The 13009-nt window shown below is 44.1% G+C and overlaps 1 protein-coding gene across 1 annotated transcript; it reads right to left on the bottom strand.

Moving 5' to 3' along the window:
* Positions 1-1469: 1469 nt before the first annotated feature.
* Positions 1470-4812, bottom strand: TCF24 (transcription factor 24). The gene is made up of 2 exons (XM_021555731.3): positions 4429-4812; positions 1470-2008 (listed from the first exon to the last, which is right to left on the bottom strand). Exons 1-2 carry the CDS (start codon positions 4810-4812, stop codon positions 1895-1897), a joined length of 498 nt encoding a protein of 165 aa, XP_021411406.1. The 3' UTR covers positions 1470-1894.
* Between the last annotated feature and the right edge of the window lie 8197 nt (positions 4813-13009).

The following is a 13009-nucleotide window of genomic DNA, read 5'->3' as shown; positions in this document are numbered from 1 at the left end:
GGGGCACTCTTCTTAACTGAAAAACTGCTGTTGTAATTTTGCATGTTCTTACGGGCCTGTAATAATTCCATCAAATGCTGGAAAAGTCTTAGGGACGGGGCTACAGTAAGTAACTACAGTGCTTCCTGCTCTGATTCTCTGGCTGCCTGCAGAGCATTGTAAATATTTAGTTGTAAATACTGCAGGGGTTGTGGAGAGCTCCAGATTTTTACTATATTTTTTAAACAAAAGTCGTTCTTTGTAGTATCTTTGTTTTCCTTCTTTCCTAAATGTAATTTTAAAATTTAAAGTCTTCAGAAAGGAGACAATGTCTATAAATTCAGCTTATTATGATGTACAATGAGAAACTGATACAGATCTTGCAGCTTGCTTGAGTCTGAGATGTCTTCTCTGTGCCTTCCATTCATAACTTTCCATGTTTTTAACCCTTATTGCTAAAGCATTTTTCATTCTTACAAAATCAACTAGGTTGGAAAAGACTACTGATCACCTTTGACTGATCACCACCTTGTCAATTTGATCACCGTACTAAGTGGCACATCCTTGTCTTTCCTTGAACAGCTCCAGGAATGGTGACTCCAGCACCTGCAGCTCCACCACCTCCCAGGGCAGCCCATTCCAATGCTTTACAGTGCTTTCTTTGAATAAATTCTTCCTGATGTCCAGCTAACCCTCTGCTTCTTGGTTAAGCAGTCAGAATCTTTCAATGTCATTTAAAGGAATAAGCCTTTTAAAAACACTGAGGAATCTTTTTTTTTTTCCCTGTCCTTGAATACTGAATTCCAGGTATATTATCTTGTTGAAAGCTCAGAATGCTGCAGGGGCAGTTGAGAGCTCCAGATTTTGCTGTACTGTTTTTATGAAAGTTGTTCTGGCTAATATTTTTGTTTTTTCTAAATACAATTTTTAAATTTAAACCATGAAGCTTTCAGAAAGAAAACAGCATCTATAAATGCACAATATTATTGTGTACAATGAGAATCTGATAACAGATTTTGCAACTCAAAGTATATAATATTCACTGAATAATATTTAATAGAACATTTACCTCAGCAATAACAAACCATATGAGATCAACAGTGTTTTACAGACAGATAGAAAGGATGACATTTGTGCATTTAGTTTCAACTTTTCTTGCCTAAATACAGATGTTTAAGTGAAGAAGCCAACACTTTGGGTTCACCTGCTCCAACATCCTTAAATGAAATGATCCGTGGTGTGGTGAGCAGACACATGGTTGTGCCGGGGGAGCAAGCCTGTAACATGCAGGGCAGTCCTGTGCGTGGGTACAAGCAGTGACCAAATTACAGCACTCTGTGCAGGAGGGACAGGTCTCGCAGCACATTTTTACTCCATGAGCATGCATCCCTATTCCCAGCAATAACTACAAACGTGTAGGACTATCGATGGCTGGAGCCCTGACCTGACAGCTGCAGTGAGGGGATTTCTGCCATCGGCTTTTAGCAGTGGAGAAAGTCTATGTGGGATTACAATTGCTATTTTTAGCCTTGCCCTTCTCTTTTCACCCAAGCCTGTTTCACCGTGTACTTGGCCATTAGCACGTAACTTCTCCTCACTTTTCTTACAGGGCTTGTCCCAGAGAGGACAAGGATACTTAACCCTGCTGGCAGCTCTTTGCTGGCTGCTGCTTGGATTGGTTCTGGCTGCAGTCACCACCTCCCTCTCTCCCTCATTCAGATCGCAGCAGTGGTAGAAACCAATGACGTATCACGTTAACTTAATGAGGTATGAATTACATTTAAGAATCAATTCCTTCTCCTCTACAAACAGCATTTCAGGAATTACAGTTTGTCTGTAGATACTGTTTTTAACTTAAATATATATTTATCTAAGATGTAATAAATAACCATTTTTTTAAAAGCAAGAAGGGAGGTTAGATCTGTGACGATGTTGACGTTTCCCCATGGTTTGCGCTGTCTCCTTGTGCCGAGTGGGTCAGAAACTGCCCCGTGGCTCCAATGTACAGCCTGGAACGCATGGGCCACTTCTGCAAGAGAGGAAACAAGCACAGCACTGAGACACCCGGGATCTTTGCAGTTCCAACTGCAGTTCTCAGCAAAGAGTTGATAGAATCACTGTACAAGAAAATAGGAAACTGTTGTTATCACCAAACAAGTTCCTGTTTTGTCATTTGCTGGAAAATGTTTGGAGCTTGCTTGGAACTCAGCCTGGATATTTGCTTTGGTAATTAATCATGAGGCAGAGCTCTCAACCCTGCTGTGCCCCAGCAGACAGCATCAGGCTGCCTAGCTCAGTTTGTGTTGTAGATGTTCTGTTAGTAGAATAAAACAAAGAATTCCTTCTCAAGGCACCAGGAATGCTACAGGGATACACCTGCACCTGCAGGGATTGCCCCATGTGCACACCTGTCCCTGCTGGCTGGGCCCCACAACACCTCGGGGGCTATTGCAGAAACCTGTGAGTCTAAGGGAATTTAATGTAATTGCACCTTGGCAGTCTTCAGCACTCTCAGCATCTTGTTCTTGTGAGCTCCAGCTATTTCAGATGACACAGGTCATCTTTACACTCACTGATTTTTGGAATCATCGGTTACTTTTGGTGTTAAAGATTTATTCTGACAGCTTGAGTTTCTGACCCCAGCAGGTTTTGACTGTGAGCAGCCCTGTGGTGCAGGTGGCTGCAGCCAGGCACCCAGAACTTGGGAGGGAGAATCCAGCTCCATTTGCTGTGCCAAGGTCACTATTAAAGAGGTGGATGCTTGAAGAGACAACTTGTCACATACACTGGATGCAAAAATACCTGACATTCAGCCAGCATGTTGTTCCAAAAGAATGCAGGTCTTTTAAACTCTTTTGGGAACAGACTGGCACCTTTCCTGTGGGTAAGGGGCACTTAATAATACTGCAGATAAATCTCAGCTCTTCTGTTCAAAGACCTAAAGCAGCAGCATATTCTCACTTAGAAAGACTGAACGATCTCATTCAGTATTTTCATTTCAAGTGTGATGTTAAGAGTTTGTCACCAATAAACCATCCAAGTTTAAAGCCATTAACCCTATTTTTCATCCAGTGTACACACAACTGTACTTGAATATTTAACTTTCCTCACTATTTCCATGTACTTACTAAACTTAATCCATCAGTTTAGTTAAAGACTTTAAAGGTTGTCTCATACCCTGCATTTTGGGGTTTTTGAAGCACATACTAAGATTTGATTGTGACACATTCACCAAATATATTCATAAAAAAATAACTGCTTAAGTGAATCTAGTATTACTGTCTCCCAGTAGCCTGGGAAATGGGCATCTGCATAATTTAACTGCTGTAATAACTATTCAAGAGTATTTTTCTGCCAGTAGTAGTTGGCAGCTGATAAAAAATACCATAAGAGACCTGTGTCCTTTCATTCTGACTGAGGGAACTAACAGAAGCTATTTTGAACTTATTTTGAAATACATCACAGCGTTTTTTCACTTAAATTATAGCCATCTTCTAATTGATATAGAGGTTTTGCTTTCTTTGTGAGTCTACTAATCATTTAAATGGCCTCAGAAGCCTATGTTCACATCATGCTGTAAAATACAGCAAGCAACATTGTGAACAAGGAACTCTCTGTGAATTAGGCACTTTTTAGAAATTAGAGATTAATTCACAAATTAATCTTAATTAAATCATTCTGAATTCAGGCTCTTAAAATAAATTTAAAAAAAAAAAAAAAAAAAAAAAGAAGAAAAGAAAACACCCCAGTGCTGTAACTCACTCCGGGTGAGCAGAGCCAAAGAAAACACCCCGCGGTGCCTGAGCCCCATCAGTCAGTAGTGAGCACTGCATTTGGAAACAGTTTCCAGTCCGGTCCTCTCCAAGAGCAGTTCCCCTTTCTCATCCCTTCTGCCTCACTGTGATGGGGTTTTTTTTTTTGACAAAGGGAAGTGTATAAACCAACCAGAGAAACGTTTTAGAAGCGCACTTTCATGGCAGTAATTAACACATGGCTGGTAATTAACAGCACTGTCGGCACGGGGATGCCTGGGCAGCAGAACCAAAGCAGGCCCAGCGTGGCTGATCATCGCTGTGGGACAGTGGCACCTCACCACATACACCGCTCACAGCAGGATCCAGTGCATCCATGAGGATCACCAACGTTTCCACACAGGGACCAAGAAGATGCAAGGACTCCTGTGGTGCTGACCTTCACTTCCAAAAACCAGGTTTGGATCTACAGGAGATTTGGTATTTTGGTGCAAAGTCCCTGCAGCTGGAGGAACAAAGCTCCAAGATATTTCCATCAGACCCCTAAGACCTAGGCACAGCGGTTAGTTCAGCCGGAATTTCCACGTAATGCCTCTAGGCAAGGTACAGGAACATGAAATCTTTAGTTTAGCTACGTGTCTAAGGCCGGTGTGCTCACTCACCGACAGAAGGGGCGGCTGCTGCTCATCTCCCCTACCTTGACAGGGTGGAGGTATCCGTCCCCGCGGAGCGCGCCCAAACCCTCTCCCGGTGACTCTTCCTCATCCTGAAGGCTGCGGGTGAGGTGCGCGATGTAGGTGGTGGCCAGGAGGAGCACGTCCAGCTTGGAGAGCTTGGTGTCGGGCGGCACCGAGGGCAGGGTCTTCTGCAGCTCCAGGAAGGCGTGGCGCAGGGTCTGGACGCGGCTGCGCTCCCGGGCGGCGTTGTTGGCGGCGGGGCGGCCCGGAGCGGCGGCGGGGCGCGGCTCGGCCGCCGCGGGCGCGCAGGGAGCGCCGCCGGCGCGGGACGGCGGCCGCGAGCCGCGCTCCGCGCCCGCGCCGCGGGGCGGCTCGCTGCTCGCCGCCAAGCGCCCACAGTCCATCGGTGACGGGCCCCGCGAGCAACGGGAGATGCTGCGGCGGGCTGGAGCCGGCAGCCCTGTCTGAAAACAAGGTTGGTCAGAAACTCCGGCACTGCCTGTGCGGGGAAACGCCGGAATGCCGCTCTTGGGCCGCTTTTCAACTCGCTACTTACGAATTCAGCATCACCCAGGGGTACAGAACAGAAGTTAAAATCTTTGCAACTATCAGTATTCAATTTTTTTTTTTTTTTGCAGTATTACACAGAGCGAATTTTGTGAGTGACTCATAGCCCAGAGATTATTTCCGAGAAAACCCAAAAGGCACCACCCAGAGGGACTGCCACAGTGATTTCCATCAACTACAAATTAGGCTAAAGGCAATCTTTTAAACATATTCTCTCTATGATTTGGGATATGGAACTGTTAGTATATTTTATATTTTCACTGCAGTCATTTTAGGAACAGTCTTATATGTGATCAGTGCTCCATGGACTATGGAAATAAAAATATAATTTTCAAATGCATCAGTAAGTGAAGCCACAGAGCACTGATTCAGTTTTTGAAGGGCAAAGCTTGGCCCATAATTTTAAAGGATCAGGAACTAACTTCTCCTGCCCTCCCATCCCTAACATTACTAAAGAAATTGCATGCTTATCCTTTCTCTACATTTTCTTATCCTTTTATCAACATTTTCAAACTTCAAAAGAATTTGTTAAGATGTATTTTGGCCATTGGGGGGCAAAATAACCTTTTGAAAGCATAAAAAAAAATTATTTAGAGAAAAGCAGAAAACAGTAACCTCAAGGTCTTTTCTCAGCTTTTTGTAAAGTCAGTCAGCTCTGCCCGTAATACAACTCACAGTCCTTTAATTCATTCAGTTCCACAGAAAAATGCAATTCCATCAATATTCCCCAAAGTGCAGCACTTCTTTGCTGGAATAATACCTGATCCTGTTGTCCTCAGCCAAGTAGCCCTCGTGGGTGTCCCAGATCCTGGCTTTCAAGTGTTAGAAGTGTCTGTTCCTTTGACAGCCTGGCTAGACAAGGGCAGGAACAAGTCATTAAACCTTTTAATTTCATCCAAATATTGTGTAATTAAAAGTTTAAATAACATTGATGCACATAAATGACTTAATATCTACATTTACAAGAATTAGCCCTTGATTTTGCAGAGCATTTCAAGCACACATGGAGGTCAAAGATTTCTATCAAAGACAAGGAAAGGTTTCTAAATAAAACCTTTTTGCAATGCTATAATTTGATGGTATTTAGAAAAATTTTTATCATTATTATTTTGTGTTAGCGATTGTGATTAATTTGCTATTAATGTGGCTCACAGAGTATTATCATGTAATGGTCTCTTCAGTAGTAGTACAGTTTAGACTGAAATTATTTGTGAAATATTCTATGCACATCATAACTCTATACAAAACAAAAAAATCTCACTACTCTCTTTATTGTTGTGTTTATGATCAGTATAAAATAAATCTTACATTAAGACTTCATGAGCTCATCTTGAGTGAGGGCTGAAAAACAGTCCTTACGTTGACTATTGCCTCTAACTTTAAAAAATCATTATATGCTTTTTTTGTTGGTGTTTGTTCATTGTGTTAAGGCATAGTCAGACCTGAATGCATTTTAGTTTTTTTAAAAAAATCATCATTGTGGAGATGGACGTCAAGACATTAATTTAAGATAATTACAATTATCTTCACTGGCATAAGAATCTAACAATTTATGTTTAACAGCAGGATTTCTCACTGCCATCCCATCAAAATCCCACTTCCTCCTACCCACGGGAAGTCTTCCCCAATTACTGGAGAAGTCTAGATTACCCAAAGATATGGACGGACTGGGTTAGTAAAAATACCTGCTCCTCTACTGAAATACAGGACTAGGCATGTTTTACACACATTTTGATTTTGCTGTGCTGATGTGTAACCACATTTAGAACTGGAATAACTTCAAGTGACATACAGTACATAGTAATGCACGTACCTAAAAACATCATCTCCTTGGGTGCCCTTGGAAATAGGAGTTTCTGGTTAAGGAGCTTCACATTATATGAGATAAAATCCTGGGCCTGTGGAAAAAAAAAGTACAAAATTTCAGCTGCGGAAATGAGAGATTTCACTATGAATTACATTTCTCTGCTGTCAGACTTCCCATCAAACACAAACAGCAATTGGCCTAGGAAAATCTGCTACACAAAGGATCTGCTGTAGGTATGTACATATGAGTAGCCAAATCATGGTGGTTCCTGGATCCACAGCCAGGGTCAACTTCGGTTGTGCACTGGGACTAGGTAGCATCACTCCTCCCCAGAGTAATCAGGACATCCATTCCAGGTGCTTCAAACTCAGGCATTGCCAAAACCTCATGGTTCAAAAAATGCTGCTAAAAACTAAAGTAAATAAAAAGTCTCTGGGCAACAGTCATTTTCCCTTTTGAAATTTTACAAGAAAGAGGTTTGGTTTTTAAGATAATCACAGTAATTTTTGCAAGCACCCACTTGCCACCTGGTATGCTGGCGTAGTGGAGGACAGGGCTGTGAAAGAAAATTAAAGTATTTATGTTGTTTCTAAAGTACTTCTAGTGCAGTATTTCTACATGCAGATGCATTTGTGTTTTTACATGACACTACAAAGACATGATTGGTTTGACATCTTTTACAAAAAATACCCAGCACAATATTTATTTTAGTCTTATAGTCTGTGTGAATGAAATGGCGATGAAGGCGACCTGCCCGCACAGACAAGGAAAAGATGGAAAACGCTAGAGCAGAGCACACAATCTGAAAACAAACAGGTGGAAACCTTAGATAAACTTGCTCCTTGGAGCAAGTCCGTTGCTCCTTAGGGGCAAAATACAGTGAATCTGAATAATTTTGCATCGGTTTAAAAAGGCCTTGCCCTCCGTGTAACTCCGCTAACAGGTAACGAAAACCCTTTCTCCGGAGCGGAGAAATAGGGACTTGCATGTCGGTGTGCGGAGGCAGCACCGGCGCTCACGGCCCCGCCGGCCCGAGGCGGCTGCTGCGTCCCGGTCCCGCATCCCGGCTGCCCGGGACCTGGCAGGACCCCGCGGTGCCCGGCCGGGGATGAACTTACCGCTCCGCCGCTGCGCAGGTTCCTCCGTCCCGTCCCGTCGCGTCCCGTCCCGTCCCGTCCCGTCCCGTCCCGTCCCGTCCCGTCCCGGTGTTTATAAGCCGGTGGGTGCGGCGGGGCTGTGTCGCACCTGGCCGGCGGGCTCCCCCCTCCAGCCCGGGCGACAGCGACCGCCCCTTCCCGGGCGGATGGGTCATCAATCACGGAGCTGTCGGGGCGGCATCGCCTCACGCTCCCCTCGACCCCCGCCCTCCCCCGCGCCCGGCCCCGGGTCCGTGCGGGTCCCGCCGCCCCGCGCCGCCGCTCGCGCTGTTTTTCTTAGGATAAAGTAACGGTTTTGCTGGAGGAGAGAAATTCAATCGCTGGACTGGGAGCGCAGGCGATGCCCTGTTAAAAGCGAGCCCTTTCTCTTCGCTCCGCCGCCGCATCTCCGGCTCGCGGATGTTCCCGGGCGGAGCGGGTTCCCCAGGGCGAGGCTCCGTCCCGCAGCCGCGGGGGAAGCGGGTCGTGGCTGCCCGGGCACCGCTCCGGGGACCGGCCCACACGGGATGGAAACACGAACGGGATGAGGCGAGCCCGGGCGGGCAGAGAGGGGATTTAACCGGGAACGGGGAGCGATTAAAAATCAGTAACACTAATGAGAACGGACAGTCAAAATAAATACCGGGGTAAGGAATTAGCCCAGAATAACATTTTGAACGAAGCCCGATTGTGCGATAAGAGAGACACAATAAATCAAGCCTCGGGAGCAGTGGAAAAACAAAGTCTGAGCGATTCGTTACCGGGTTTGCAGCCAAGAAATTTAAGGTCTTAAAATTTAGCGATATCTGGAAGTTCCGGGAAGGGACGAGCCCGGTGAGGTGCTGGCCGGGAGCGGTGCAGAGGGAGCCGGGCACCTGCCTTCAGCCCCGGCCCGGTTCGGCAGCACCCGCAGAGAGCCCGCCGCAGCCTCCAGTGCATCCCAGCCAAATTCTCCGGCCCGAGAATTCCACCAGCTCCGCTCTGGGGAGAACGGGCGGGGGCTGCCCGCGGGTGGGACCCTGCCCCGCCCGGCCCCACTGCCCCGCCGAGGCCCCGCCACGCTTTCTGCCCTCGGGCTGACATCCACAGCCGTGAGGAACCGCCTCCGCCGGCCCGAGAGGGCTGGATGGCAAGGAATGCTCTCCGTTCTGAATTTAAGCACTAAATTCTAAGTTAAGTAATTAAATTAATCTGTAAATCTAAGTACTGAAACTGTGCCTCGACGTTTACCTTTGCCTGCTGCTGACAGCCTCGGTGGGGGTTTCCCTTCAGCCATGGGGAGCCACTCTGGCAAAAACTACTCTTGTCAGTATGTACACGGGCGTGATGATGGACTTCATCACACCACAGATCATCCTTTGGCCTCCAGGGTGCAAGAGAATGAAGACACTGGTTCTCTGGAGAACAGTGGAGTAGCCTCCAAGCAGCCCTGCTAAGCCATGTTTTCTTTTTGCCCCAAAAGTTTCCAGGGCTGCCTCCAGCCCAAGTGAGCATTGCTGAATCCTTTCTGCAGGAGGAGAAAACCTCTTTAAAAAAGCACTCAACAGACATCCCTCTGCTCAATCAGCCTCTGGGGCTCAAACAAGCAGTTCTTGAACACATCCTTAAGCTTGTACTGAAAACACTCTGTGGTGTGATGTGGAGGAACTGATCCCATACTCCCTGGGGAGCAGGGAGATTTGCCTTCCAGCACCAGTTCCACTGGAGCTCCTCTATCATCTTGTAAGTGCCAAACACGCACTGACTGAGACCAGCTACCAAGTCTGGGGATCAGCTCTCCCACACACCAAGGAGGTTTCTAGGTCTGCTGCCCGCCTTAAAATGCCTACTCAAGGGGGATGAGTTCTCACTAGGCCATGGGATGCTCAACTACACCCTGAGACTTCCCAGCCACCCTAAATTAGCAGATTGTGAGTGCTGTGCTCTTCTCTGCTCTGATTGGATTAATGACACAGTATTTTTTGGGGTTTCCCACTGTACACAGAATTCTGCCTCAATGCAGGAAGCCCAGCGGAAGGTGTTGGAAGAGAAGTGGTGGTGGAACCCCCATTACCATCTTTAGACAACACTGAATCCACCTTACTGCAGAGTGTGATTAGGGAGATTGCACAGTAAGAATTTGAGCAGTGTTTGGAGACACCACTCTGGCTGCTAGCCTTGCTACCAAAAAAGGGATGCTTTAAACATATTTTAAAAACCCAAAGAGATTGAAATGTAGAAATAGCTGTTCTTTGCTCCATCAAGACTTTCTCCCATCAGATGACACCTCCTCTGTCATAAGCACAAAGACATCCAGTGATTATTCTCTTGTACCAACCAACTATTTAAATCTAATGCTGTAACAAATGGCTGCAGCTGTTTCTTCTTCTTCTTTCCCAGACAAATGACTGAGAATTACTTTTCCTGCCTTACCTTCCACAGTATATCTCAAATCTGAAAAATGCCAGAGTCACAGATTTCCAGTGTGATTTAGGTAAGAAGAAGTTCTACCACAGACAGAATGATGTTTTTCCAGGTACACTCTGCTCCCTTTATGTCAAATTAGTTTCTGGTTTCATGGCTACAATTCACGACAAACATTCAGGGTATTTCTTTCCAATTTGTTAATTTTCTCCCATTCCTATTTCTGTATAAGGATTTCTCAAGTGTGCTTGCCTGCTGGTATGGTGCAGCAGTTATTGGTGCTTCTGACAGAAACTAACTAAATTTCACTAACTTAAAAATAAGAAATATTTTTTGAGTAAAACAGCTCCGGCAGGAAGCCACACACACATTGTATCTGGTCAGGTCCCACAGATTGCACCTGTAGCCTGGGAGCAAATCAAAGGCAGGACACAGCCATCTGAGAATAAAAATAAGTTGTAGCTCACAGCTTTTGCTTCTTGGGGAAATCTTAGCATAATGGTTCCAAATACAAACAAATATTTTGAGGATTTCCAGTTAAATACTTCCCCCCCTTGTTTCAAATGCCATATTGATAATGTACTGTAGAACCATAGCGTATTCCACAGTTATGTTAAATATGTCATATCACAGTGTGTCAATATGCTTCTTACAGCATTTTCTCAGTAGAAATTACTTTAAAAATTACTTTAAAAATTACTTTTAAAATATGTATCAGAAGGGCTCCATTCTGAAGGGTTGTGTGTGTACATAAGTGTTAGACTAGGGAATTGAAACTTTCTTAGGGCTTTGCTTTAGCTAGACTTGAGTTGCTTGACTGTGGGATTCTCCCTATGAAACCTCATGGCATATATTCCATTGGGAGTAATTAATCCAGGTCTTCAATGTTTTATTTATGGTACAAGAAATGAAAATATTTAATCCAGAAATACTCAGAACCTATGAAAAAAATGCCATGCTTTAGGTGGCTTACACAGCATAACCCACATTAACAAATACTAACAATTCATTAAATAGTTTTAAATGGGTGTGTGTAAGGCAGAGGGAAGTGTAAGATGCAAAGATAACACCACAATATAGAGATCAGGGAGCAACTTCTTAATGTTCTGCTTTGAGTCAGCAATCAGCAGCTGACACTGTGAAAATGCTCATCAACACTATCGACATTCTTCTTTGGAAATTGCTTAAAGAATCAACTGGGTTTTATTCTTTGGAAATTGCTTAAAAAATCAACTGTTTTTGGTTTTTTTTGTTTTGTTTTCTTTTTTTTTTCTTTTTTTTTTTTTTTTAAATGTAGGCTTTTCTGTCCTTCTTGACCTGAATATCATTGATATAATTGAGTACAGCTAGAACAAGAAGTATTGTGCTTGGTTAGTACTGATTTCAGTAAGGGACTAACAGCTACACATCTGAGCTTTATTTCATGTTTGGAATGTTCTGATTTTGAAGGCTAATTACTCACCAGCCTTCTATGCTGCTTTGGGCTGGGGTAGAGTTAATTTTCTTCACAATAGTTGGTATGGGGCTGTATTTTGGATTAGTACTGAACACAAGGTTGATAATCTGGAGATGTTTTTGTTATTGCTGAACAGGGCTAACACAGAGATGAGGCCTTTTCTGCTTTTCATACTACCATGATGGCAAGGAGACTAGGGACATGAGAACTGACAACATGGTAAATTGGGACAGGTGACCCCAACTGACCAAAAGAATACTCCATACCATATGACATAATGTTCATGTACCTGAAGTAGGGGAAGAAGGAGGAAGCAGGGGGATGTTTGGATGTTTGGTGTTTGCCTTCCCAAGTAACCATAGCATGTGATGAGCCCCTGGTTTCCTGGCAATGGCTGAACACCTGCCTGCCCATGGGAAGTGGTGACTAAATTCCTTGGCTTGCTCTACTTACACGTGTGGCTTTTGCTTTCCCTATTAAACTGTCCTTATATCAACCCATGAGTTTTCCAGCTTCTACCCTTCCTATTCTTTTCCCAGTCCCAATGTGGGGAGTGAACGAGTGGCTGTGTGGGCTTGGCTGCTGGCTGGGGTTAAACCACAGCACTTTAATAGGAACATTGGCACCTCAGCGTTACAGTACCACTCATTTACTATCTTAGCTTTGGAAATCCTGTTCTTTATAATGAAGATCTTGTTATTCAAGGGGAGAATGCATGCAGGAGTTAAATATATTTTAATAATCTCTACCAAATTATCTTTATAAATGTTCACAAAATACACAAAACATTCCATCCAAAAAGATCCTGATTTCCTTATTCAGGAAAATTTCATTTCTTATTTCAGAGAGGGCTGTAAGCAAAGATGCTGAGCTGCCATTTACACAGAGAAACTGCATTATGAAAGGTCTTTTCCCAGAGGCAATTTGTAATCTGGGCTTTCCTTTTCTTACCTGTAAGATTGGAATTTTCCTGTATCAGAACTCTCAAGAATTTATTTAATTACTTAAATTAGTGCAAAGCAGCCAAACTAACAGAATCTGAAGTTAAATTAATGAATGATATTCCCAATAAAAAAATTAATCAGCACAGATATCATTAATCTTCTCATGCCCCCTCTGCTAACTGTTCCACATTATTCACCAAAACTTGGAAAAATCAAAATGATGGAAATTATTTTTAGGACTACAGATCTTCTCAAAAATCATGAGCTAATAGCTTATTTCTGTTTGAA

This window comes from Lonchura striata, chromosome 1 (genome assembly GCF_046129695.1).
Source record: "Lonchura striata isolate bLonStr1 chromosome 1, bLonStr1.mat, whole genome shotgun sequence".
In the NCBI taxonomy this organism is placed as follows: domain Eukaryota; kingdom Metazoa; phylum Chordata; class Aves; order Passeriformes; family Estrildidae; genus Lonchura; species Lonchura striata.
Note: the sequence above shows the minus strand (reverse complement) of the source record. Positions and strands in the feature narration are given on the sequence as shown.

Bases quoted from the DNA above. Each gene is read 5' to 3' on its own strand.
- TCF24 (XM_021555731.3), bottom strand. From the start codon at position 4,812: ATGGACTGTGGGCGCTTGGCGGCGAGCAGCGAGCCGCCCCGCGGCGCG. The intron at 2,009-4,428 runs GTAGGGGAGATG...CCTCTCTTGCAG, and splicing joins GATACCTCCACCCTGTCAAG to AAGTGGCCCATGCGTTCCAG.